We start from the raw sequence: 27,107 nt of genomic DNA on the forward strand, positions 1-27,107 counted from the left end.
TTCTTGCATTTATTTTAATACAGAACATTGAATCAAAAACTTATTCGCATTCTATTTTTTAAATAAAAATATTATTTTAATTGTTTTTAACATTTGTTTATATTTTATTGTATACAAAACAGAATACTGAATTTCTTGTCTTAAAAATGTATGTTCTTTTTTCTTGAACACAAAACAAATTCAAGAAGACTTGATTAAAGGCTAAACTCTCAATTGAGATTAAAATTCTTAAATTCATTACCTATTTTACCTAACTTAAGAATACCAGGTTCCAGAAATCAAAAGACCATAGCAAGTACACTGACACAAAAATGGAATAGTAAAAATTTAATCCAAAAATTAATTTTTCATATATTAAATAAATATAAAATTATAATATTAATTATAATGCATTGTAAATTGCATGACTTTTTATTAAAATATTTAAATTCGGTTCGTTGTCGACCATCAAAAAGTCAAGACTGAAAAGAAATGTGCCCACATTTTTATAAGAATTGATTACTTGACAGTGGATCGTTTAGATATTGTTTCATTTGATGGTACTGAAAAATTATTAGGGCCAGTTCGTCCTGCCCTGCCCCTCCCACGTTAAAAAATCGTCATAGTTCTTAGAATAAATTGAAATCTAAATGGTTTAACATCTTTACTGCTAATTCCCTCATTCCACAATCGATTGCCACGACCAATGAAAATTCATTTTTCCGCCGCACGCACTTGCTTACTATCAACCCCTCCCCGTGCCCCTCCTCTTTCCGATGGAGATAACTTTTCACTACGTTATAGAATTCATTCATAAAAGTTTTCACGCGCCCAAAAGTATGCGGAGAGAATTTCCCAGGTCTTCAATCCGGTTCAATCGGCTTTCAACCGAGTTGAGAGCGCCTCAGCCGTGGTGAGTTTCCCGAGCACACCCCCCATTGGGCAGCACACACACACACCACACACACACACACACACACAGCGCCAGTTAGAAAAAAAGAAGCACAACGAACTGAAAAGCGCCCGCCAACAAAAAGCAAAATAAAATGTGGCCCGGCAACAACAAAAATCACAGTTGTCTGATTCGCTCGCGACGCCGCTGCCCACCCTCCCGTCGCCCACTGAAAGGGGCCACCCTCCCCCACATACGCCCACCCCGCCCCCAAAGCAACGACGATTCGCCCAAGGAGCATCTTCGGCACCGCTCGGCAGTCGCCTCGCTCGGCTATGGTCGCCATCGACTTCGCAGGCTTCGGCGGCTTCAGTGCTTCGACGTCGTTCGGCACGTGCGGTTGACTCCTGTGATCCTGCCGGAAAATCGAAACGGAAAGCTTAACGCAACTAATCCAGAACGGAATCGCGAGTGTTTTGCCGCCAAGTGTTGCTTGCATTCGTGTTGCAAGTGAATTGAAATGATGCTAAAAGGCCACGGGTGACTTGCACTGGTCGAATTTCTCTATAAAAGTGGTTATTGTTGGCCCAATTGTGAAACAGTTATATAGTGAGTTTCACTAAAACAGGAGATAAACTAACTAACTAAATAATAAAACTGAAACACACTCTTAGTTAACATTTATAACTGGACATATATTTGCTACTACTACGCCATTACAACGGTGTTCAACAACGGAATGATAAACATTTTGGAGCAAATGAAAGTTGCAAAAACTTTCTTGAATCGCTTTTCAATCGTTCGCTTTGATTTCGGCCACTGAAAATTCAATAGTAATTTGGCTGATTTCGCGGATACATCAACAACAAGTAGAACTCGCTCGCGTGCCAAGTCGCGCGCCTTTTTAGCCGCTTGTTGGCAATTTAGCCGCGACTTTGGCGACATTTGCCGTCAGCTGCGTGTTCACTGTAATTATATTTAAAATAAAAACAAAAGTCGGGTTATTTATGAAGCAACAACAGTCGAGCCACCCTCGGCGGTCAATGGTCGTCACATGATTTGCTTTTCCAGCTGCAATGCGTGCTGCTGATGTGTATCCTGAAATTTGCCTACAAATGTGTCTGGGCCGGCACTCGACGCTGTTTATTGCTAGTGCCAGTGTCCACCAGGAGTGCTCGGTTTTAGGCCGCCGACAATTGCATATTTTATGTATCACGGCTGCCGACTGTAATTTAAAGTTCATTGATATCCATAAAGCGCAGGGCCCATGTAAATCCGCTGTCTGTTGCCCGTTTGTTGCCCGTTTGTTGCCCATTTGTTGCAAATATGTTGCAGGGCTTTTGGGGTGCTCCGGATATAATACATGCCACACCCACACCCACACCCACACCCACACCCCCTGTTTCCCGGGGGACGAGTGGCGCCTGTTTTCGATTTATGGCATTTCTCTATCATTTGCATTTTACATATAATTTCTGATCAGTTGTTATCTGCTTGATTGTGATTTCAGCTGGTCCTAAACCGAATGTGCAGTCCATAGTCGGGGCACGTGAGGCCTGAAAACTTATTATGGAAATTAAAACATGTTGACTCAAGTTTGGGAACCCTGTCATGCTGCAGTACGCTCCTGGGGTTAAGTAATCCGTAATCCGCTCGAACACAAAAACACGCCCACACTATCAATTGCAAATTGCCCGGCGTCTATTTCTGTGGGGCATACAAAAAATTCCATTTGCCTTCTGAGCGATATCGAACTGGCTTGTGAACCCTCTCGTCAGTTTGACATAATGGCCAACATGTGGGGTCTGGTCCTACCAACCATTGTTGTTGCTGTTGTTAATAACAAGCGATAATAATCAACTTCCGTGCTGGAAAGTGAGCGGGGAAGAAAATTCTGAAAATCCGAGTGGAACTTTGCTTGAAGTCAACGTCAGCTGAGCAGTATGAGTTATGCAAATTTTATGCAGGGTCCGCCAACAGGGCTTCCTCTTTTCTAGGCTGGATTGAAAAATAAAAAGCAAGAGGGCAAATAATTTTGAGAAATGCCGAAGGAACAACGTGATAAAGGGCGAAATTTATCACGTGTTAATTGATGTTTGCGCTGCAAATTTAATTTTTGCTCATTGTGTAGAATTAAAAGTTAAAATGTGTATCACTTCTTCATCGGCCTACTTTTTTCTCACAAAAAGAATCCCCTCTGCCACACGAAACGAGTAGCAGAGGTAGTTTACGCTGCTGAGATTATGCTATAATTCAGCACCTGATTACCTACATTGGAGGTTGAGAAAAAAAGGGACTGTGCATGTCCGAAACCATAAAAATAATATATGACTTAGACGACACAAAGTAGCCATGAGTAGCTTTTATTATTTTTCATAAATATTTGGGTTCTACTGCTTAAAAACCATTGAGTTAAGAACGCTTTGATTGTGCGAGGATAGTTGAGATCAAGAACAACTTAGTAAAATAAAATTGAACAAGAAAGAAAGCAAACTTCGGCAAGCCGAAGTTCATATACCCTTGCAGCTATCGCAAGAATTAAATATTTTTGAAAACATTAAAATTATGATTTACTTGCGTATATGTTTAAAAACATTGAAGCTATGACGATTTGCAGCTTAATTATTTGATTGTTATTTTATATATTTTTATTATTTGTATGGGAGCTATATGATATAGTCGTCCGATTTTGATGAAATTTAAACCATAATTCTTAAATATTTAACCATTGCTATATGTCGAAGAACTAAAAAAAAAATTAAAAAACAGCAAAGTTATAATTTTTTTTCAATTATTTTTTCGATTGTTCCTATGGGAGCTATATGCTATAGTCGTCCGATTTTGATGAAATTTTAACCATAATTCTGAAATATTTAACCATTGCTTTATGTCGAAGAACAAAACAAAAAATTGAAAAACAGCAAAGTTATAATTTTTTTTTCAATTATTTTTCCGATTGTTCCTATGGGAGCTATATGCTATAGTCGTCCGATTTTGATGAAATTTAAACCATAATTCTGAAATATTTAACCATTGCTATATGTCGAAGAACTAAACAAAATATTAAAAAACAGCAAAGTTATAATTTTTTTTCAATTATTTTTCCGATTGTTCCTATGGGAGCTATATGCTATAGTCGTCCGATCCGGCTCGTTCCGACTTATATACTACCTGCAATAGAAAGACAACTTTTGGGAAAGTTTCATGCAGATAGCTTTAAAACTGAGAGACTAGTTTGCATATAAACGGACGGACAGACGGACAGACGGACGGACAGACGGACGGACAGACGGACGGACAGACGGACGGACAGACGGACATGGCTAGATCGACTCTACTAGTGATGCTGATCAAGAATATATATACTTTATAGGGTCGGAAACGTCTCCTTCACTGCGTTGCAAACTTCTGACTGAAATTATAATACCCTCTGCAAGGGTATAAAAACCAGTTTATCGCCAAGAATAAATTCGAAAAAAATAGGTTTGCTGTCATTGTTTTACATAGGTATGGTTAAAAAAACTAAGAAAAAGAGATAAATAGTAATTAAGTAAAAAATAATAAATACAACGGATATAATATTTCTAAATAACAAAAATTTATACAAAAAAATATCGTTATTAATATATAAAAATGTTTAAAATTTGGCCCATTTTCTGCTTTATGTCTTGTGCTGCAATAAAGTAACAACTACTCACCCAAAAATTAAAATAAAATAAAATATTCTCAAGTGGTTTATGGAAAATTTTTTTTTGCAGTTTATAAAATGCTTGTGATTTTTTTCAAACCCGACACTAAAGTTTAAAAATGTGAACTTTTATTTAGTTTTAGAGGTAAAGCTGACAAGCAGACAAATTAAGCTAGTATGAGGATTACAAATTGTTAGCTTAGCATTGTTGAGAAATATCAATGATCATCAAATATGGATCTTGCTTGTCGATTGTCATCCACACACTGAAAATGCCCAAAGAAAACCGCTTAAACTGACTATGCAAAGAGGGACTTTCGACACATTCACTTCGATATGGCTTCGGATTGTGGTCAGGCTATGGGTCTGAAGCAGAAGCCATCACCTGTCCCCGACTCCAGCTCCTGACGTGGCCCGCATGCTCTAAATTATTAATAATATTGCCATGCCCATTTGCTAGACATTTTTAGTGCCTACCGCCAGTCTTGTCCCACCATCACCATCACCCCCACTCCCACCCCCTCCCTTAGCCATTTGCAGTGCTGTCGCTTGCCTGTTGTCTTTTGTAGTCTACTTTTCTGGGCATGCAATGCGGATTTAAATGTGTGTGTTATGTGTATGACAAAAGACACATACCACACATGCCGGCAACTTTGCTTTCAATTCCGCTAAATTATGAAAAAATCAATATGGACTCAACGGGAGGGGAGAAGGAATTTTAATGAAATGTCAGTTTAAAATGGTTCCTGTCAGTTTGCGGGCGCCAGAAAGTAGGCTTTTATTTTTTCGAACCAAAAATCGTTTGCATGTTGAGTCTCATGGCCGAGTCAGCTGGAAAGTTAGCCAAGGTTCCCCAATCATAAGGGTGGATTTTTGAATATACCTGTGTTGGACAACATATTTCCTTAATGTTGGACCGGTATTAATTTTTAAAGCAAAAAAAACAATGTTTTGGTCTCGCCCCTTTTTTACTTTTGCATGGATTTTCAGAACTAATTCTTAAGTTTGATTAAGACCGGACGACTTTATCATACAGTTTTAATACAAAAACAAAAATGAGAACAATATTTTAAATTTTCCTATTTATTTATATTTATTATACCCTTGCAGAGGGTATTATAATTTCAGTCAGAAGTTTGCAACGAATTGAAGGAGGCATTTCCGACTGTATAACGTATATATATTTTTGATCAGCATCACTAGAGGAGTCGGTCGGTCTGTCCGTCCGCTTTTCCGCCAGTCCGTTTCTAACCAAAATAGTCTCTTAGATTTAAAGAAAAAAGTTGTCTTTCTATTGCAGGTAGTATATAAGTCGGAACGAGCTGGATTCGACGGCTATAACAAATAGCTCCCGTAGGAACAATTGACAAAATTAGAATAAATTTTGCTTTGCTGGTATTCTATTTTTTGTATAGCTCTTCGACATTTAGCGATGGCTTATTATTTTGGAGTTACGGTTAAACTTTGATAAAAATCCATAGGAACAATCGAAATATTAAAAAAAAAAATTCTCCAATTTGTAATTATTTTTTAAATTTTTTTTATATATATGAATGGATTAATAATTCGAATTACGCATTTATTTTTATAAAAATCGGAAATCGATATCATATAGCTGCCATAGGAACGATTGAATAATTAAAGTGTAAATCATCTTAGCTTCAATGGTTTAGAAATGGTTACTCATAATTTGCAATAGCTGCAAGGGTATATAAACTTCGTCTCGCCGAATCTTGCTTCTTTTCTTGTTTTGGATGATTTCTTTTAAGGTTTTATATTTGAGAGTCACTATAATTCGAAATTTAGACTCTTTAAAGAATATTTCATTTTTGCAAAAGCTGCAAGGGTATATAAACTTTGTCTTGCCAAAGCTAGCTTCTTTTCTTGTTTTGTATATTATTGCAAACAAATTTGCTTGAAATTTCATGCCAAACTGATAAAAATGTCCGTGTCCGTCTGTCCTTCTTTGTTGTCTTTTCTCTGTTTTTAATTCTTGTTAAATAAATATATTAATGGAGTTATATTTCAGGCTTCCGGTTTTAATTTTATTAAAATCAAACGACTGCATCATAGCTCCCATTAAAACAAACAAAATATGAGAAAAATAAATGAAACAAAATTAAAATTTCGATGTTTGATGAGATAAAGTAAAGGTTTAATATAACACAATTACGGATACCATAAAGCTGCGATAGGATCAATCAAATAATGCAGCGAAAAATCATTATAGCTTGCTGTTTTAAAAGACAGCCGCACAAAAATCGAAATAAAGTTGATTAAAGGAATATTTAATTTTTGCAAAAGCTGCAAGGGTATATAAACTTCGGCTCCATTCTTGTTTATTTATAAGCCTATTCTTAGAGCTCCCTTAAGTATTAACATTAATGTTTATATATTTTTTAAACGCATTAAAAAACGCATTATCTATCAGATGACCAAAAGCATCCAGTTTGGACAAATAGACTCTGCTGATGGTGTTTTTGAATATAACACAACGATTCCAATTAGTTTTGAGTCGGTATGAGTATTGTGAGTGTTACAGACCAATCCATGAATACTGAATTGGGTTTTTTAACTGCTTAAATGTTTTGGGGCAAGCACTTAACACCGACATTAATTAGGATTAGTGGCAGCAAAGGCGAAAGTTTGATTACAACTGCATTGCCCAAAAGTCCCACATAAGTTGTGTCGTCCATGTCACTCGGGCAGGTCTTAAAAAAGCGAAGGCGAACTTGTCTTAGCTTCGGCATGAGGCACAACTATTTCACAACTATCAGAGGTCCGTCAGGATGCATGGTTGATGCTTTATTTACGAGTTCACTGCGATGCGGCTGCCAACGAAACATTTCATTTCCGTTCCGTAAACAGTTTTGCCCTCCGGACACGTTTAAAAGCCGTGAAACAAACCGAAGCGAGCCAAAATGAAATGAGCAGAGAGGAAGAGCATGCAACACCTTTTCAAGGAGATAGTTGCAGGTTGGTAGTTAATTTCTGGCAGCTGTTCGCCTGCACAATTTACACAGCCAGAACACGCAAAATAAGCCAAGAGCGAGGGCCATACCTGCAAAAAGAAATATGTTTGGCCCGCCTCGACGGCACAGGATACGTCCGGAGAGGAAGGCCGTTGGCCCTCAGATCCTTCGGGTCCGTTACCTCCACCGCCACCGGCTCTGCTCTGCTTTAAACTTGAAACTTTTTAATTTGGCGTATTTTCGACCGGCATCGCGATTATTGTTTGCCATTGTTTCGTAGTTTTGATTCTGTTTTCAAGTACTTTTTGTTGAACTTTGCCCTGTTGCCTGTTTACACGCATAAATAGCAACAACAATGGCCAGAAGTTGATGCCATTAGAGGCGCGCTAATGACTGCCAATTACGAGGCGCGCGGAAATTGCCCACTCAGCCCTCAACCCTCGAGCGGTTTCAGGTGCGGGGGATTATCTGGAAGTGCAAGTTTGCCAATCTTGTTTGTCTTTTTACACTCTATTTGAACGGCCTTAGTTTTTAGCTGAGTTTTTATACCCGTTACTCGTAGCGTAAAAGGGTATGTTGTAGTCGTTGAAAAGTACGTAACAAATAGAAAGAAGCGCTTCCGAGCGTAAAAAGTATATGTATTCTTGGTCTGGAGCACAAGACGAGTGGATTTCGAGATGTTATTCGGCCAATATCTATCGATAGTGTTGGCTATCGATGGTGTTCATTATCGATACTATCGATAGTATCAAAAATTGTTCAGCATCAGAAAAAAAGAACGAAATATCAATAAAAACAATTCCAAATTCATCTTTAAAAATGTAATTGTCATATATACCGCAGTATACTCCAAATATTCTTAATATCTTAAAATATACCACAATACAAATTTATTTTAATAGAGCGATGACATCGATAGTGCAATTTATTGTTTTACCAACCCAACTGTCGACACAAAAAAATGTTCCCAATCAAACCATTCTTTTTGAAAATATTGGCAATTATAAATTATAAAAGTTCATATAATTCAGAGCGCGCACCTTAAATACAAAAAAAAAAACATTTTAAAAACTTATATGGCAAGTGTTAATTTGGCTTATGCCATCTTTTTAATGTATATTTTATTAATAGTTTTACAAGTGATTATCTGACAAGACAACTCGATGGTTTCCAGTCATTAACAAACTTAATCAAACTAAATATATACAAAATGAAAACAAACTTTACTCAGTTCCGTGCCCAAAACTGTGCGATAAATGTTACACTGCTCTTAATCCTGATGAGTCAACAATGCAATCCTCAGAGAGTGGAGGTGCCAGCGGAAGTCATCGGTAAGTTAATTTCGTGAAGATGGAATACAAACAATTTGTAGAATAAAGCCTTTAAGAGTAGCCGACGTGGCAATAACTGGAAACTAGTTTAGTATATATTAAATATTTTTTACTTTCTTTAATCCAAGTAAAATTTTTGTATTTCATTTTCAAACAACCTCTTTAAGCTTGCCATGATTTTTTGGGGCATATAATGCCCCTTTCTACACATTTCTGTTATTTATACAATTTATTTTGTAAGACATAAAAAAACCAAAGGAGTATTTTCGTTTCACTGTTTACATAACTTTAAGATTGTGGAACATTTGTTTGGTATATTTGCTAGAGTCCTGCATGATGGAATTTATAGTGCCTTTTTAATCATTCACTCTTAAAGATACAAAATTTAAAAATAGACATGAAAGCAGTAAATTACACTTACAAAAAGTTTTGCGTGTCAGGTGGATTAAAATTACTAAACAAGTATAGTATGGCTCTCTAGAAAATTTGGTACTAAATCTCGGGGTAATACTTCAATGAAATAATTATATTGCATCACATTTTTGCAAAAGTAAAACAAGCTAAAGATTTTTCAAAATATTTCCGGGTATGCAGGCTTATTATAATAATAATGTAAGATATAAAAAAATAAAATTAAAAATAATCCTTTTTTTTTTAAACGATATAACGAAATTACAAATTATATTTATAGTAAATAATTATATATGCACTTTTCATTTTTTCCCTCTAAATCTAAATCTAATCTTCCGCTATTAAAAACAGGAAACTAAGGAAGTCGTTCGTGACTTGTGGATTGAGGCGTTATTTTGAGGTCAGCTATCCATAAATTTTGCCTGCAAACTCAATAAGTTCCGAGTCCAATAGTGACATTCATCCGCGTCAATATGAAACACATGGAAACAGACGGACGGACAGACGGACATGGTTAGATCCACTCTCCTAGTGATGCTGATCAAGAATTTTGAAACTTTATAGGGTAGTAAACGACCTACTGTTGTACTCTTAACTAGTTGATATTCGAATTATATTTTAACTATACAGATTCTTTTGAGTGCATAACTAATTCGTGTGATTGGGCTTGGCAGTAAAGAAATGAGGAGGGATGTAGAATTTGATGTTCAGTCGTAGTTTAGACCAATCTTTATTATTTTATAAACATAAATATAGTAAACTCACAATTTCTTCAACTTCAATTCTAAGGAGTGAATTTTTTTGTGAATATTTAATTTGTACAGTGAAGTACAGTGAGTGAATATTTAATAAGTTTTAATAAGTTTGTCTAGAAAAGAAATTATAGGCAGTATTAAGTATAAGCTTAAGTTAAATTCTAAACAATATAGCGTCTATACTTTTTAGGTTAATTTCCATACCGAAGAGACTAAAACTGTACTCAAAGTGCTTATTATTAAATCAAATAAGTTTTATTTTGATACTTTCGTATTTTTTTATACCCAATATTTGAAATTCATGCAAAAGTAGTCTAGTTTCTATGACAATTTTTTTTGGAGTATCTAACAGCTTGCAAGATTCTTCAGAATACTCATTATTTAAGCTATCACATTTACCATAATATTCCAATTATTTTCCAATCAAGCATGACTGCGCTCACAACACAAATATCCCTTGACTTTATTCCAGTTGATCCCAAATTTAGTTCTCCAATTGTGAATATGACAGCGCCCGTGGGACGTGACGCCTTCCTAACGTGCGTCGTTCAGGATCTGGGTCCTTACAAGGTGAGTACGGGGCAGCCAATCCGTTAATAACTGTACTTAAATTGGCAAATCATCCGGGAAGCTGTTTCGGCTGTTTCGGTTGTTTCGGCTGTCCGCATCCTCTTCGCTTCGAGCTGGGGGCTCAATTACACACTCAATAAGCAGCCACAAAACCGAAACCGGCCACATTAATATTCATTAACATTTCACCATCCCCGTACACGAGCGTGTAATCTCAAAGACCAAATCTCGACACCCAAAAGCGGGCAACAAGAGTTGAATGGCAGTCGGAATGAAAGTGAAAATAAAAACATAAATAGGGATATGCCGGGCTTACTGGATGACAAAAGCGAAAATCACATAAAAAGTAATTGAAATATGAATGAGGACGTGTTAAGCGAGTCCAGAACGGCGTTGTCCTCCCCCTCCTCCCGTTTCTCCCCCAGTGTCTGTGTTTTTATTTGTGTTTGCATTTGCATTCGTTTGTCCCGTTGGGGGAGCAAGTGTATCCGTGTCCACAGTTCTTCAGGCAGGTAGCAGCGAATGTAGATCTCCATTGAAGTGAAAAGCTTTGTGCTCTCACTTCGCCGGGGTTGGCAGCCGGGTCCTGGAACTGGTCCTGTTCCTGGTCCTGTTCCTCGTCCTTTGTATAATGATGACGAGGGGGAAGCCAGGAAGAGCCACCCTCAAACAGTGCCGTGCACAATTAAGCAATGTTCCGCTCAAAGATAATTGAGCAGGCACTTGGGTGTAATTACTTACTTTATGCTGACAGCGTTCTGGGACCCAAAACAAACCCGAATTCAATTTAACCGAAAATAATTCATTAGCCATCGATAGAAACGACTGGATATTAGCCAGTATTTAATTTATTTATGTGCATACTTAAGTATGCGTTTTCACAAATAAGTCACATAGCTTCACGTGTTGACTTGTCGTCTGAATGAAAATGGGCCCAGTCCCCCGGAAGCTCCGATGCCGCATTTTCCCATGCAAAGGTCGAAATAAAGGGTTGGACTCCTTCTGCTACCATATACAAAGTATTTCAGCTTTTTAGCTTACAAGCTGCGTGCTTTATCGCATAATAATTTACCTGGGTAATTGTACAATTACGGGCTTCTCCATAGGACTGTGTGGCAGTGTGTGCGTGTGAGTTAAAATTTCTTGAATAGTTCTGGGAATAGATTTTTTGTGTATAATTGAACGGCGTTGCATGCTAGTTATGTTTAATTTGGGAGTGTGATTCATGACTGACAAGCTGCTGGGTATTCTCGGAATTACATTTAGACCCATTTAGACATGGCCCAGCTTTCAAAGTTTTTGATTGAAAAAATCTAGCTAAAATTATAAAACACCACCAATGCCAAGGTTTTACCCATTAATATATATTCTTGACCAGGTTCAATAGCCGAGTCGATCTAGGCAATTTCGACTGTTTATCCATTTGTCCGTAGAACGTCGAGATCTCGGAAACTAAAAAAATTACTTTATTAGTTTATTTTTAAATCGAACTGTTATTTAAAATTTATTTATAATTATTGCTTTTACTATTAAGATAGTATAAAATGACATTTTCAGACATTGTGGCCTATTTATTGTAAAATGTTTAAGCTGAGTAGTGTGTTTTTTACTTTAAGTTTATTACAAAAAAAATATACAAAATTATTTGTAAAAATCAAATATTTTGGCCTGATTTACCTTATTTATTTAAAACTGCGCCTGCAGGTGAAAGATCTTATACAAGTAAGTATAAGTGAACATACTGCAAAACAACTTGCTTGTAAAAAGTTATAGAAAGATAATAACGATATCAAATCAAATAAATCGGGAACAAAGCTAAGTTCGGCCAGACCATATATGTAATAATGTAATGTAATGTATTCTTACGCTTGGCGTAACAAAAAACGAAAATGTCGAATTTCCATAACATTTTAATAAACTAAAGATAGCACTTTAGTCAAGTTCCAGAACTAGTAAATACCCGTTAGCCAACTAACAAATTTCAAAACAAAAATTCCCCTCAGAAAAAAAATCGGGGTTTAGGTGGCGCCATCTGTCGAACTAAATTGGCAAATCCTAAATCAAAGAACGAGCAGTACCCCTACCCCCCGCTAACAAAAGCCCTTCCAGTGTTACCAGTTTAGCGTGTTTCTGGGCAGATATACATACACAGCATATTTAAAATGAAAAAGCTAAATGTATCCTATTTTTAGGTCCATAGAATATGCCACAAAAATATTTATGTGTACAAACAAACGATAAATATTAAAGCAAGGAAATAAATAAAAGTAAATTGGATAATAATATTAATTTAACACAATTAATCACATTCAACATGTCGTAGCTCTTTTTATATTTTTTTGGTTAGTTAAAGAACATTTTTTTTTTGTTTTATTGTAAAGACAATGGTAAAATAATACACTTAAAAAAATTGGAGTGATTCTGCCTCCACTTTAAGAAATCCCAGTTTGTTTCTTTTTCCCAAATTTTTTTAAACAAATGCAGAAACAGTGTACAAAAAATAAATAAAAGAAAATCTGTAATAATATTATTATTATTATTATCGGGGTGTTCAGTGTACCGCGACCTGAAAGATCTATTGTACCCCCATTCAGAGCCTACAGCTCAGATATCAACCCACTTCCTCGAATTAAGTCGAGGAGTTTTAATGGGTTGATTCTTCCTAGGAGCTCAGGTACTCTTACACCTTGTTCCTAAGATTTTACATCTTATACTTGCTAACGCCGGACAGTCTGCGATGATGTGTTTAGAGGTTTCGTCCTCTATGTCGCAGAATCTGCAAGATCTACTGCTGGTTATTCCCATCTTACCTAGGTGACTTTTCAGTCTACAGTGCCCGGTTAGTAATCCGGTAACGATCCTAAGTGAATTTTTCCCTAGTTGAATAAGTTCCTTGAACCTCTTCTTGTTGTAATCTGTAATATAGAAGTATAGAATTTCGTCTTATTAAAATGCTATTGTTGTACACGTCTATGTCCCGTGAACTTTCGAAAAGATTATCACGACCTCATCTTTCTCCATCTTTATTGATTATTACCATTACACATCACAACCGTATTCATAATATGTAAAAAATTTTGTAGTGTGTTTTGAAAACTCAGGAAAAGCGGGCTAGAATAAGTTCAAATGCAATCTGGTAAACTGATTCTAAAAATTCTAAAAATACCCACTTGAAAACTTACATTAAAATTTAAAATTGATTTTATAAAATAAACAATTATGTCGATGTTAAGGAACTCCTCCTTAAGAGTCAATGATTTAAAATGTAGTTGCGATTGTCACCAAATTTGATAATGCCAATTTTAATGTACAACGTCATGACTTCCTTAATTTTTTATATATACTATTACTTAAAAGCATTATTGTTTTTGACAATCATTGCGTATAATGAAATATATCCAGATTTATTTCAATAACAAATTACTTCTTATTAATAAATGTAGTCTGAATTAACGAAAGATAACTTTCTATCTTATTTAATAGGTTTTTTCCTTCAGTTATGCAAAATGTTACCAGATTATAGTTAGTTCATCGCGTTCAAAATAACATGGCTTAAAACTATTATTGGCAGATTCCCAATATATTGGCTACAAAATGTAGGCTTCTCCCCAACACTTCACCCGTTAACTACGGTCAATTTATTATAATACACTTATATATATTATATGTGTCTTGACCTAAGACTGAATATTATCAATTTACCTTTCTCCCCTTTTATATATTTGCTTGTGGTCTTCTCGGCCTCTGTAATTGTTTTCTGGAAAACATTCTTTATTTTAGATTTACTTTTTCTAATTCTTATTTAATCCCCCACATTACAGGTTGCGTGGCTTCGAGTCGACACACAAACAATTCTAACCATTCAAAATCATGTTATAACAAAAAACCAACGCATTGGTATCGCGAACTCTGAGCACAAAACCTGGACAATGCGCATTAAGGACATTAAAGAGTCGGACAAAGGCTGGTATGCACATCAGGTTAAATTCCCGATTCGACTTAATAATTGGTAATGTTTCAGGTACATGTGCCAAATCAACACGGATCCGATGAAAAGCCAAATGGGTTACCTAGATGTTGTGGGTAAGTGGATGGTGGAATGCCGGAATGGCGGAATGGCGAGATGTTTTTTTTTAGCTTATTACGTTTCGGTTGTCAAACAATCATACGCCTCGTTGCCCGGACTTGCTCTCCCATTGTTCGATCCGTATTCCACAAAACAAAAATATTAAAAAATTAAGTGAAAAGAAGGAAATGAGCTGCCGGGCGCAAAAAGAGAATAACACTGCCACTGCCACGAATGTGGGAGTCCGTGGCTTATTAAATTCAACCGGCTAATACGCGAGGTCTCAGGGCGAAACTCTGCAAACGGAGCTCGCCGGGGGCGACTTTCCATTGCGAGTGCTTAAACATGTTTAACCGTCCACTGAACCGCAGAAATTGTTGATTTTGAATTAAAACGGCAACGCAACACAGAGAGGCATCGTAAGAAGTACCCCGGCCTATGAAGTATTCGCCGGGCACATTTGGACTGTCCATTTGTGGTCCGCTTGCCCGTGTCTGCCCCCATTCCCAATTCCATTCCCCCCCTTCGCTCCCCTGGTGCCCACAGTGCCTAAATACCTCTCGCTGGCAAATCTAAATCAAAGCGCTAAATATTTTAGCCACCATTGCAGTCGGCGCGGCATTCACCGGCAAACACGAAAAAGTATAATCAACTGTGTGTATTTGCACTGGATAATCAGCGGGCAGCGCACAGTGCCCCAAGATAAATTGGTTTAATTGAAAATTAGTAATTGTCTTTTGCAAAATAGTGAAAAATACACAATATACAAAAATACAAAATAGGAAGATATAATTAATGGAAAACATATTAATGGAAGCTTCTTCTCCGTTCTGAATTTAGAAATGACCCAAATAAACCAAATACTGCACCTAGAAATCCATTTAATCCATTTTTAGTTCGCCTCAAAGATGACATTTCATGGTATTTATGTTTATATCTGTTTATTACAAAAATTCAGAAGTCAGATTGTGTAAAAAACCATTTTAAATGAAAATATTTACAAGCACAACAACATTTCCAATAACTTAAAAGCTATAATAAATAATAACAAATATAATAAAGTCATTAGTCGTTATTAGATACTATTTAAGTCGTTTGACTTTATTATATTTATTATAGAATTTTTTAAAATATGAACTTATTTTCTTTTATTTTTGGTCATGTTTGCATAGGCAACCGAATTGTTAATGACATAAAATAAGTTCTAGTTACTTTATAGCTTGTTAACTTAAAGTTTTACTCCAAGATCATGAATTCATTTTTTGGATGAATGAATTCATTTTGAGCTAAATAAGACCACTGTAACCCACTCCAAATGGGTTTTGCGGGAAAACGAAGGAAGGTCGGAAAATCGGCCACGGGAAACGTTCGTGTTTGGAACAAGTGGAGGGTGGACTTTGAAAGGTGGTCGCTCCTGATGATTTTCGTGACCGAGTGCAGTTAAATAGTCGACGACAAACCGTAGCGGAAGCGGCACAGCTCTCACCTTTTTGGATTTCCAATGCGTCTCCACTTGTCTACTTTTTCAATTCATACATACATACATACATTTTTCAATTCATACAGGATGTGCACGATGACCCAACTTAAACTCTCATGCCTCAATGGCATTTGTGACATTTAAGCAAATGAAATATTTATTTTAAAATGTCCAAACATGTAGCTTTTCGCACAAAACTCACTGATGTTCTACAGATATTTGTGAATGATTGGATGTTCGGATTTGTTGTAATAACGGAAGCAAATGACACGCGAATGACAATCGAGAAGGAAAACTTAGTCCAGGCCATCACTACTATACCTTGCCCCGCCTTGCTTTTCAGCAGTTTAAAAGGGATTTCGAGATACGAGACACACCACCAATCCCAGCAACTTTTAGGGCTGCAATTTTCCCGCTCCCAGGCTAACCTTGGCCACTTAATGACCATCCAGTGGTCAGTGGCCAGCACACAGACTGACTCACCCGCTCCCAGGCTTAACAAGCTGTTTGTCAACACCAGCACATTTTTTGGTCATTTACCGACCACATAATTGCGGGATATTATATGCACACAGTCCAGGGACCAGCCCTCGCCTCGACCTGGTATTATTACGTTTTCACGGCTCATAGGTTTTCCGCTTTGGGTGTCCGTCCGCCTTTCTGTCCGCTGTCCTTACCGCAGCGACGGTTGTAATAATTTGTGTGTTTCGGGACATGTGGAAAGTTTGTCCTTAAAACAAAGGCAAATGCGAGGACTCCCCATTTCGCCAGGGGGTTGAATGCAGGCGGGAATGTCTTTTGGTGCTGGCGGACGAGAATGAATCACTGCCTCTGCCTCGGTCCACCCGCGGGCGCCATCTGAACAATCCGGGCTAATTATTTAAATGAAGAATTACAAATTTAAATTATTTAAAACGATTGCAGTTCATTCTCATTTTCCCGCTCTCTATCTCTCTTCTCCCTCTGTCTTTTTACATGTGCAATGCATTATTTCTGCGATGTTTGTTATAAATATTATCTAACCACGACCAACGTCTGGCGACCCCAATGGCAACCCGATGGCAACCCGATGGCCAACTGCTGTTGCTGGCTGCAGTACCGCCGGATATCCTAGATTATCCTACGAGCACGGACATGGTCGTTCGCGAGGGCAGTAACGTGACGCTCAAATGCGCCGCTACCGGTTCGCCAGAGCCGACAATTACATGGCGACGTGAAAGTGGAGTGCCTATCGAGCTGGCCAGCGGAGAGGAGGGTAAGTCGAGGCTCACATTTTGGTATTGCGAGTTCGCGCACTGCAAACTATTTACATGCTCTATTCTGATGGTATTCTTTAACATGAACAAAATATATTTTTTAAAAATAAACATTAAAAACTTATTTTTGCATTTAAGAAAATTTTGGTTCGCAGTTTCCAGAAAATGGCCATGAAATTAAACTCAAACTCAAATACCATTTTAACCATTTTTGAAGCTCAAAAACAAATCATACTTATTTTCACGTAGTTGCTGGCAATTGAATACGAGATGAGGTACTCTAACTTTTTTCTAGTAGCCCCGCTAAAAAATCTTAAAATTGTTGTTAAAAATATCAAAAACTTGAAAACGAGTTATTTAAGTACAAAAACTTTAAAAATCATAATATTCAAATTTATCTTAGAATAAATTTAAATATTTATAGTACATATTCTTGATTAGTGGCATTATTCAGCTGTGTTCGATAAACGCTGTATACTGAAATTTCGAAAATACAATATAAAACCTAGCATCTGTGACAGACATTTTTAATGTGTCATTGACTAAATTGCGGCATCGCCAAGATCTAAAAACTTTGGTGATAGTTATTCTATCAGTCTTATAAATCTAAACCATATTATTTATAGTAATTAAACAAAAAATGTAACATAACATTTTTTAAAATTATTTTTTGTGATATTTATATGAAATATATATATACATATTATATTATATCAAATTATGTTAAATGTTGTACAAATCTTCCACTCACGTTTAAGTTATATTGAGCTGACAAACGGTTTTGGAAGATATCTGACCAATTCTAAATTAATTTCTATATGAAATTGAATGCATCGCAAAAGTTTAATCTTAAACAGCTCAACCTTTTCGACTGGTTTTCCATGCTGGTTAAAATTGTTGATAGCTTTTTTTTCATTTTCTCACAGTACAGTGAGGGCACCCCCTTTTATGCGCCCACCCTTCTGATTTGTAAGTACCTTTGCTGTTGTTGCCGACTCCACCGCCTGTATGAGGCTTGCCATCCAACATTTTGGAGTACTTTTACACAAAAAGGCAGCGGCAACTGAGTTGGCCATCAGCCGTTATAGCTACAGGCTGGCTCTGGGCCGAGTCCTGCCCAAGGCTATCGAGTGGTAGTCGTAGTGGTAGTGGCAGTGGTAGTGGTAGTGGCAGTGGCAGCAGTTCTGGGTGGTTGGGTGGTTGGGTGGATGGGCGGCAGTCCCAATTCGTGGCCATGGCACCTGTACCTGCAGACTGCAGTGGGGCCAGCATGCGAGAGCTTCGCCCAGTCCTGTTTGGCTGTTGATGATGATGACGTCTGACTGACAGAATTAGCAAATGGTTAGGGGCCGATTGTTGGTGGCGGCGAGCTGGCGGTTGAAACAGGCCAGATTTACTAATTGGCCTTGAAGTGTTCGTCAGATGAGAGGAGTTGCAATTTCGAGTTCTTAATTTGGAAAGTTAGCTAGCCTAAAACGAGTTTACGTATTAATATGCAAGTTCTTTGTCTAAAAAATATAAATGTTGGAAGGGTAACTGTTCTGTGGTAAGACCAACTGTCTTAATCTAAAAATATGTGTTGATAACTGCGTTTTTTAACCCACAGCAACATATGCTACACATACATGCTTCTCGTTAAACTACGAAGCTTGACAACAGAATTCGAGACTCAAAGGGAGATGCTAAAGAAATCACTAGGGTTTTGAAATAATTTATAAATGCGTCTCGAACTATGCAATAAAAAGTAGGAACGTCGAATTTGTAATCAATACATTGCACTACAGTGCCAACAACCGCATTCGTTGTCCAAAACCAAAAAACCAAATGCATTGGGGGATGTCAGCGAAATGATTATAAACCGATCAAATTATTTTCGGTTTTTTGTCGTGTATTTTTATACCCGTAAATCGTAGAATAAAAGGGTATATTGTTATTGTTGAAAATTATGTTACAAATAGAAGGAAGCGTTTCCTATAAAGTATATATTTTCTTGGTCAGGATCAATAGCAGAGTCGTTCCGTCATTTTGATACTTGTTAGACCTTAGCTATTTGTTTCTTTCTGTGTAGTTCGATCATAGCTATTAGTAGACACAAAACTTTTTAAATTCAAGCTATTATTTAAGAAGTTATTTAGTCCTCTGTATGTTGGTTGCAGATGTAGAGAGACAGCAACACATGGTACATTTATAAGGTAAAAGGCAAAGGTAAAATAATGTATAAATGCGCCTTAAAGTATGCAACAAAAAGTAGGAACGTCGCATTTTGTAACCATTCCATTGCACTACAGGGCCAACGACCACATTTGTTGGCCAAAACCAAATGCATTTGGGGATGGCAGCGATATGATTATATTTGATTAAATAAAGATAAACATTATTTTCGGTTTCGGACAGACGGACGGACAGACGGACATGGCTAGGTCGAACCACCTAGTGATGGTGATCAAGAACACATATACTTTAGAGGAGACATTTCTGTCCTTCACTGCGTTGCAAACTTTTGTTTTGAAATGATAATAACCTCTGCAAGGGTATACAAAATTCCACCAAAGTCTAAACACAGCACAAAGAGCCAAATAATAACTGAGCTTAAATCAAAGGTGATGCAGAAAAGATCCCCTGGAAACCCCAAAACGACAAACGTGAAACAGAAAAAAACCTCATACGGCTAAATGAGAGGATGCAAAAAATCAGCATAAAGAGAACAAAAAGCTGGCAAAATGACCTTTTCGCCGGAGCTTAAATGACTGCCACCCAACGCAGCCCCTTCTCTGCCAAACAAGTCCACTTACTGTCCGGCCACTGCAAGGCCCTTTTCCATTTCCCGATTTCACTCGTGTGTGCTTGTGTTTTCAAGTCAGAGGGCTTGACTAGATTGCAAGTCAGGGGGCGTTAAAAAGTTTGTCGGTGATGGAGTGCGCCCGGAGAGTGTATAATATGAAGCTTTACCATTAAAATCCTGCCAGCTTTAAATATTTATTTGTTTTTCAAGTCTGCAGCTTTGATTCAGATAATCCTTTAACCACATATCGGTCTTGTATCATTCATATGTTGTACCCAGATGCCAATAGCTATGCTTTTACGCCTATTATATGCAATAACAAAATTATTTAATTTACTTGAATGCGTTTTATAGGGTAGATCTTTTTTTTTAGTAAATTGATTATATTATGAATGATTTTTAAAAAGTAATTACATGGTGTTTCATTTAAAATCTAGATCTTACAGGACTTGGTCAAAGTTTTTTACTTATTTTTGATTTATCATAAGATTATTTTGATTTTTAAAATTCGAATATAAAGATTTTTAAATGAAAAAGAGTGTTTTCCATTTCGCTTACTTTTTCTCAATTGTTTTAAGCACCCTTTTGTTTTTTCGACCAAAGTTTGTTTCATTTGAAATTTGATTATTTCGGTTCGTGTTCGTTGCTGCTCTGAAATGAAATGAAATCGGCTGAACAGAAGTAAAGTTTTATGCCATGGCAGGGCTCCAACAAAATTACACGCTTTTCGTGGCTATTACGTTTAATGACCGCACTGTGAACCCTCGGAACCGCACCGCAAAAAAACAGGTGGAGAGTACGGCTAATAAGCGACTCGGTTGGGCTAGAATGGACCCTGGCTCAAAAGGCAAATCAATAAACGAAAAATCAGTGTATTATTATGTCCCCCAACTTTGCCCAACAACATCAAGCGCAAACTAGCCAGAACTTCCGGTTCCGGCGCACCCAAACAGGACCACACTCATCCGCATCGTCGTCTGTGGTGTTGCCGGCTTAAACCAGCCTCAATGCCGCTTATATAATGCCAGCCCCACTTCGACCATGATAACAGGATGTTTGCTCGGAACCCGAAAACGTCGAGTACTGCCATAAAAAGTCACCAGTATCTGGTACACAAAAATGTATTGTGCTGCACTCAACTTTTGTTGAATGCAAAGCACTGAAACTGCGCACATTCAGTTCCGAGCTTAGAAAAATGTTATTACTATTGTAATAATAGCAAAGTTTTGTTCATACTTTTGTTGTTAGGTGGTAATCATATCCGTTTATTTCCGTTTACCCATGCAGTTAAGGAAATGCAATCCGAATCGTTTGACATTAAGTTTTGAGACAAATAAATTACTTTAAGCTGTTAAAACTACTAAAGTGCATCAAAAACAAGGAAATAGTCAATAAACTCAGTTTACCAATTACCACTGGCTGTTATAATAAAATATCCAACTCACAAATGAGAAGACAAAAAATAAAACTATATCTGGAAAAGGTCTTCCATATAGCTTTTAAACTGAGATGTTAGTTCGCGTAAAAAAGGCTGGCAGATTTACTTGTCTGACCAAGAATTTATATACACTATTGAAGCTTAATTTTTGCTAAACTTATAATTTATTTTGCAATAAAATTGAAATCCCCACCACAACAATTTCTATTAAATTTTTAAATATAAATTATTGACAATTCTATGACTCCATAATAGTATACATCTAAATCAACTACCATTAACTTTGACTGTTAAATTATTTGAAACAAAAATCTGGGTAACACTGTATTGTGTATAGAGTATTGTAGAGTCTCTATAATACTGTATTGTGTATGATGTATTATGGAGTCTTTGATTAAACCGTATTAAACTTTTCCATCTCTTTTTCTTCAGATTTAACATAGTTTTATACCCCTCAAAAATAGCTTCCAGTCGACAAATAATTTTATAATTTCCAAATAAATAATATTTGCAGTCTTGAGCATTGAGGGCACTGATCTAATAATACCGAACGTAAGACGTCATCATATGGGCGCCTACTTGTGCATAGCTTCCAACGGAGTCCCGCCTTCGGTGAGCAAACGGATAACGCTTGTTGTGCATTGTAAGTACAGAGCAGTACACATGTAAACCTTTTTGAAAGCTTAAGTTTTTTTTAAATATTTTTAACAAGCCTTAATTTTTGTACTCCAATTTCAGTCCCACCGATGATCACCGTTCAGAACCAATTGATTGGAGCTGTAGAGGGAAAAGGAGTGACTTTGGAATGCGAATCGGAGGCATACCCCAAGTCGATCAACTACTGGACCAGGGAACGTGGAGAGATTGTGCCACCAGGTGATTAAAAGAGTCGTCTTGCACGGTTGGACTTTATAGTACATTTCCGGATACACCTCGGAAATCAGTTGGTTCAACCTACTGCTTTTTGCAAACACTATTTCTCGCCACGTAATATTGCTTATTGGTATTGAGTTGCGCAATTTTATAACCAAACATTCAGCGAATGCTTGGGGACATTTAAAAGGTCATAAACCGTGGCGAGCACATTAGCACATTAGCACTAAGCCCGAAGCCAAATCAGACCCCGACCAGTCCCTTGGAGGAAAGTTCGCGGTTTCCCGGGGGGCGAAAACATGCTGCCAGCTAACAAACTGATGACCGCTGAGTGCAAACTCCACGCGACAGACGCAGACACACCGAAAAAGTTGTTAATTAGCTGATTTAGTCGCGCACTAGCACGGATACACTCGCCAGACAGACAGGGCCACAGTCCTGCGGTTTCGCGGCTGTCGGTAAATGCGGCAGTGCGGTGGCTTGAAGAAGTGACTTGGATTGCTGGCCTCGCAGCCGTTGTCATAACTGGAAATCAAATTAATTTACAATTTTGTTTCTGGCGGATTTTAATTGACACCAGAAAAACCGAATCAGCCCGTGAAAAAGCAACCCCCTGATCAGGTCTCCGATGTGACATGAGTTCGTGCATAAATTTATGCCTGTCAGCAACATTGTTGAAACTTTGCCCGCCCGTACTTACGGTCGATGTGCGCGTGACATGCATTTAATTATTAAATAACGCAAAATTTCAATTAAATATTAATTAGTTTATTATTTTAATGAAATATTAACTGTGAAATCAAACCCCTCGCACCTTGCAGGCGGCAAATACTCGGCGAACGTCACGGAAATCGGTGGCTATCGCAATTCGATGCGGCTCCACATAAATCCCCTTACGCAGGCCGAATTTGGGGCTTATCGCTGCGTGGCGAAGAATTCCCTTGGCGACACGGATGGCACAATTAAGCTGTACAGTAAGTAATTGCAAGAACCCACTTAAGTTTTGCCACGGTAAGGAACGGATTCTTCTAACTAACAGGAATACCCCCGAATGCCGTAAACTATGTGGAGAACTTTGAGGCGCGACACAAAGGTGAGTGGCAAAAGTATACCCATTGTCCTTAGATATCTGCCAGCAGGACACTGAAGAAAAGGGAAATTTTAAGCGTGTCGAATACCCTTCTCTCAAATTGTGTGTTATTGATAGTTTTGGCGGTCGATGGTGTTCACTATCGATCCTATCGATAGAATCGAGTGTTGTTTAGCCCCAGAAAAGTTAAGACGATATCAATAAAAGCAAATTCAATTTCTATATTTATTCTACTGACGCCTATTAACAAATCAAGTTGTCACGAATTTATATTTACATGAACTTTAAAAATGGAATTGTCATATAACGCTTCGCCATGGTGTGCAAATACTACAAACATTCATTAAATACACCATAATAAAAAATTCTTTTTATAGAGCGATAATATCGATGGTGAGCCCAAACCATCGATGTTAGCTAAATTTGTTTTAGCATCGATAGTATCGATAGTGTCGATAGTGCCATCGATTATTTTACCAACCCTACTGTGTGTACAATCTGGGCTACCCAACACCTAATAGGTAGAAAAACGGGAGAAAGCGCGAGAAAAGAAAAAATTTAATAGCCACTTGGCATAAATTTAAGATGAGCTGGAAATTTTCATCTTGGCCCGGCTGGCGTGGCAGGAATCATGGGAAATACAAGGCTGGGCGAAAAAGTAGGAGGCGAGAAAAAAACGCATAAATAATTCATATGCCATGCAAATCCGTTTCAAATCGTCAACGCCACGGATCAGGTGGCTGCTGGCAGACGAGTAGAGGGGTGGGGATTGGGTGGCTGACACTGAGGCCGAATCTCTCGCTGAGGTCAGAGCTAAACTTTGGGAGGGGGACTGAAAGGCAACAAACAGTGACAAGTCTATTATGAATATGCATGGTAAATACGCTTCCTTTCGGCAGTAAATTAAAGATACTCAGCTTTTGTGGCGCCGCCTTAGTAAAACTTAGCCGTGATTCAATAATTTCTCCCTGCACAGGCAAGAAGCGGACGAAAGGCTCGGAGTCGCATCATCCGGCCAGGGCCCAGGAGCACAGCGGCGAGGACATGGAAAATCCGGGAAAAAGAAAAGGTAAGTGAGCAGGAGCAGAGGAAAAGTAAAAGGAGCGAGTGCGGCGAGTGCGGCATGCCGATTAGGGTTATGGGCCATATTTCAAGCATTTGCCCTGCGGTTTGGGTCCAGCTTAACAGGCCACTCGAGACAGGGCGACTGCCATAAAAAGTGGTCCCAGCCCCGACCCCCGTCAGTGTTTAACAGATTTTCACACTAATTTGCAAGGCAGAAACCCGAAACCCCCGAAAGGTGGGGAATAAGGGATCGACCGAGGGCTGAGCAAAGAGCGAAGTCGTAGCACACTTTTTTGGGCCAGGTGGCAGGTGGAAGTTTCTCTTCACCCGCGGTCCTGGGGAATAATTGTATATCAATAAACACGCCCGGCTTGGCATTGTGGCAATTTAATGATATGTAAATACTTGGCCACAATCAAATAAATTCTTTTCTGGCCGTTGGCGGCCGAAAGTTGAAATCCTTGTGCCTTCCTTTTTTTATTGACTCAATGGATGGCAGAAGTTATTTTCTCTAACTGTATAGTTGAGTCCCATACTTCTCGGTCACTTTATATAATTTTTCAAACATAAAATATAAATATTAAATTCTTAAGTAAATAAATCCATTTTGTGGAACAAATTTTTGTTCTTTTGGATTTGTTTGCAGCCAAGATACATTTCCTTTTCAGCATAGCTGGAGGAAACATACTTTGAATGATTTTTGCTTTGATCAAAGTTTAGTTGCATGCAAACTGATTACAATACATACAGCTTCGGTCACAATAATATTAGAGGGACTATGTAAGGTGTTCAAAAAGAAAGCTTTAACCCTAGGACAAACTTTCTTTTAGTTTATTAATATGCTTACCTACCAACAAATAAAATGATGTTTAAAATCATTTAAAACACTGTTTATAATTCCTTAAAATAAACTTTTCATTTTAAAACTCCTTTTTATCTGCATTAAATGAAAAATTTGAACACAGTTTATCAATCTTTTCTAAAAATCTCTTAAAATGTTAGACCTATGATTAATGTGGATTTTTAGATTTGCCCCAGTCAGTTTTTCTTAAGCTAAAAAAAAGACTATTATTTTGAGTCGGTTGGTTGTTCTAAGGGTAAAAGAATATTCGTTTTTTGGTCCGTCCTCACCCGTCAGTAGACATAACACGAATCGCAGCAATCGATGAAAAATAACTGGTATGCTGGACTATAATCCACCGCAAGGGCAAGCTACCACTCCGAATAAAACCAGAACCTCCGACCAGGCTAGCTAATCACTTCACTCAAATGCCTTATCCAATTTCCGCTGCTGCCCGGCCACCCCATTAACATACGAGTGTCTCCCCATTCGCAGCCGATTTGAGCCTGAGTGCGGAGAGCATCGACAGCATTTACGGATCCTCTGCAGCTCGAACTTGGCGGCAGGACCTCGGCGGACTGCTGCTCCTGGCAGTGGCAGTGGCATTGGCAATGGCCCTGGCTCCGATGCGGGAAACTCAGATGACACTGCCGCCACAAGCACTGACGCATGTTTGACACAGACGCCGAGTTGACATGGACATGGAGATGCAGTCAGCGCCAAATCTGAACTTGCGGCTGGAGCTGGAGCTGGAGCAATGTCTGCAGTCTGCGACTGTGGCAGTGGCAGTGCAATGATGATTGAGTTTGTCAATGCCAAACGCTGCTCGGTGCTGATTTATGGCTCGTTGCGGCTGCTCTAGTTAAAGTTTGTCGACGCCGAATTACATATATCACATCCATGACGCGGCGGGCGGTCCGCGTCTGTAGCCAGTAAGTAAACTAGGCTTCCTAATCCAAAATCGCGCTGTTGTCAGGCTGTTGGATTTTAGTTAAGGTTCAAGCTTAGCCTTCGGTGCAACCTTTGTAAAATATCGCAGATTGCAAATCAATTACGGCACGTGTATATAGACGTATGGCAAGGTTTTTGTAAAGAGTTGGAGTTGGCAAGGGGCTATGTATTATAAATATTGTAAGAACCAGATGTGGTAATAGTCTGAATGGGCAATATTAATTTACCTTGAAATACAAATTTAAAAAATTTAGTTCCAACACAGTTAAGAGAAGTCTTCGGTAAAGAAATATTTATCCACAAGGAGTTTCAATAAATATACGAGTAACTACTATCATATCCGATATACCTAGCTATATCACAAACTGCAATGAGAAATAAATATCCGCCAAAAGCTTAAAAGCTTAAATGTAAAAACCAAAATTATTCATTAATAAGCTCAGCAGCTGGCTGTGTTCCCAAAAACTTTAACCAACAAAAAGGCTTCATTTATTGTTCTTTACCTTGCTGCAGTGCTCCCAAAATATTATAATGTTTAACTATATTAACCACGTTTCAAAAAATACATATCATTTATTCAACACTCTAAAATTAGAAAAAATGCAATACCTCTTTTTTCATTTATGTTGACAATCAGATTTCAGTTATTTAAAGGTAATATACGGAA

The 27,107-nt window shown here is 37.8% G+C and overlaps 1 protein-coding gene and 1 long non-coding RNA gene across 3 annotated transcripts; one reads left to right on the forward strand and one right to left on the reverse strand.

Annotated features, from left to right (window-relative positions):
- The first annotated feature begins 1,258 nt into the window (after positions 1 to 1,258).
- On the forward strand, positions 1,259 to 26,631 carry LOC108139387 (limbic system-associated membrane protein). Of its 2 annotated transcripts, none has more exons than XM_017262109.2 (12): positions 1,259 to 1,839; positions 8,663 to 8,862; positions 10,501 to 10,598; positions 14,420 to 14,565; positions 14,620 to 14,681; positions 17,241 to 17,399; positions 22,135 to 22,263; positions 22,359 to 22,496; positions 23,315 to 23,467; positions 23,533 to 23,586; positions 24,560 to 24,652; positions 25,985 to 26,631. In XM_017262109.2, the coding sequence occupies exons 2-12, from the start codon at positions 8,742 to 8,744 to the stop codon at positions 26,164 to 26,166; spliced, it is 1,335 nt and encodes a 444-aa protein (XP_017117598.1). In that variant the 5' UTR covers positions 1,259 to 1,839; positions 8,663 to 8,741; the 3' UTR covers positions 26,167 to 26,631. The 2 variants fall into 2 exon arrangements, with proteins under 2 accessions (XP_017117598.1, XP_017117599.1); XM_017262110.1 differs by having other exon boundaries at positions 1,259 to 1,480.
- LOC121467404 lies at positions 11,452 to 13,445 on the reverse strand. Its single transcript, XR_005977494.1, has 3 exons — positions 13,409 to 13,445; positions 11,671 to 12,050; positions 11,452 to 11,603 (listed from the first exon to the last, which is right to left on the reverse strand). It is a non-coding gene; the product is annotated as an uncharacterized LOC121467404 (long non-coding RNA).
- Positions 26,632 to 27,107: the final 476 nt, after the last annotated feature.

The sequence above is a fragment of the Drosophila elegans genome, unplaced genomic scaffold, assembly GCF_018152505.1.
Source record: "Drosophila elegans isolate 14027-0461.03 unplaced genomic scaffold, ASM1815250v1 contig_397, whole genome shotgun sequence".
Taxonomy (NCBI): Eukaryota; Metazoa; Arthropoda; class Insecta; order Diptera; family Drosophilidae; genus Drosophila; species Drosophila elegans.

Bases quoted from the DNA above. Each gene is read 5' to 3' on its own strand.
- LOC108139387 (XM_017262109.2), top strand. From the start codon at position 8,742: ATGAAAACAAACTTTACTCAGTTCCGTGCCCAAAACTGTGCGATAAAT. The intron at 22,497-23,314 runs GTGATTAAAAGA...CGCACCTTGCAG, and splicing joins TGGAGAGATTGTGCCACCAG to GCGGCAAATACTCGGCGAAC. The intron at 23,587-24,559 runs GTGAGTGGCAAA...CTCCCTGCACAG, and splicing joins CTTTGAGGCGCGACACAAAG to GCAAGAAGCGGACGAAAGGC.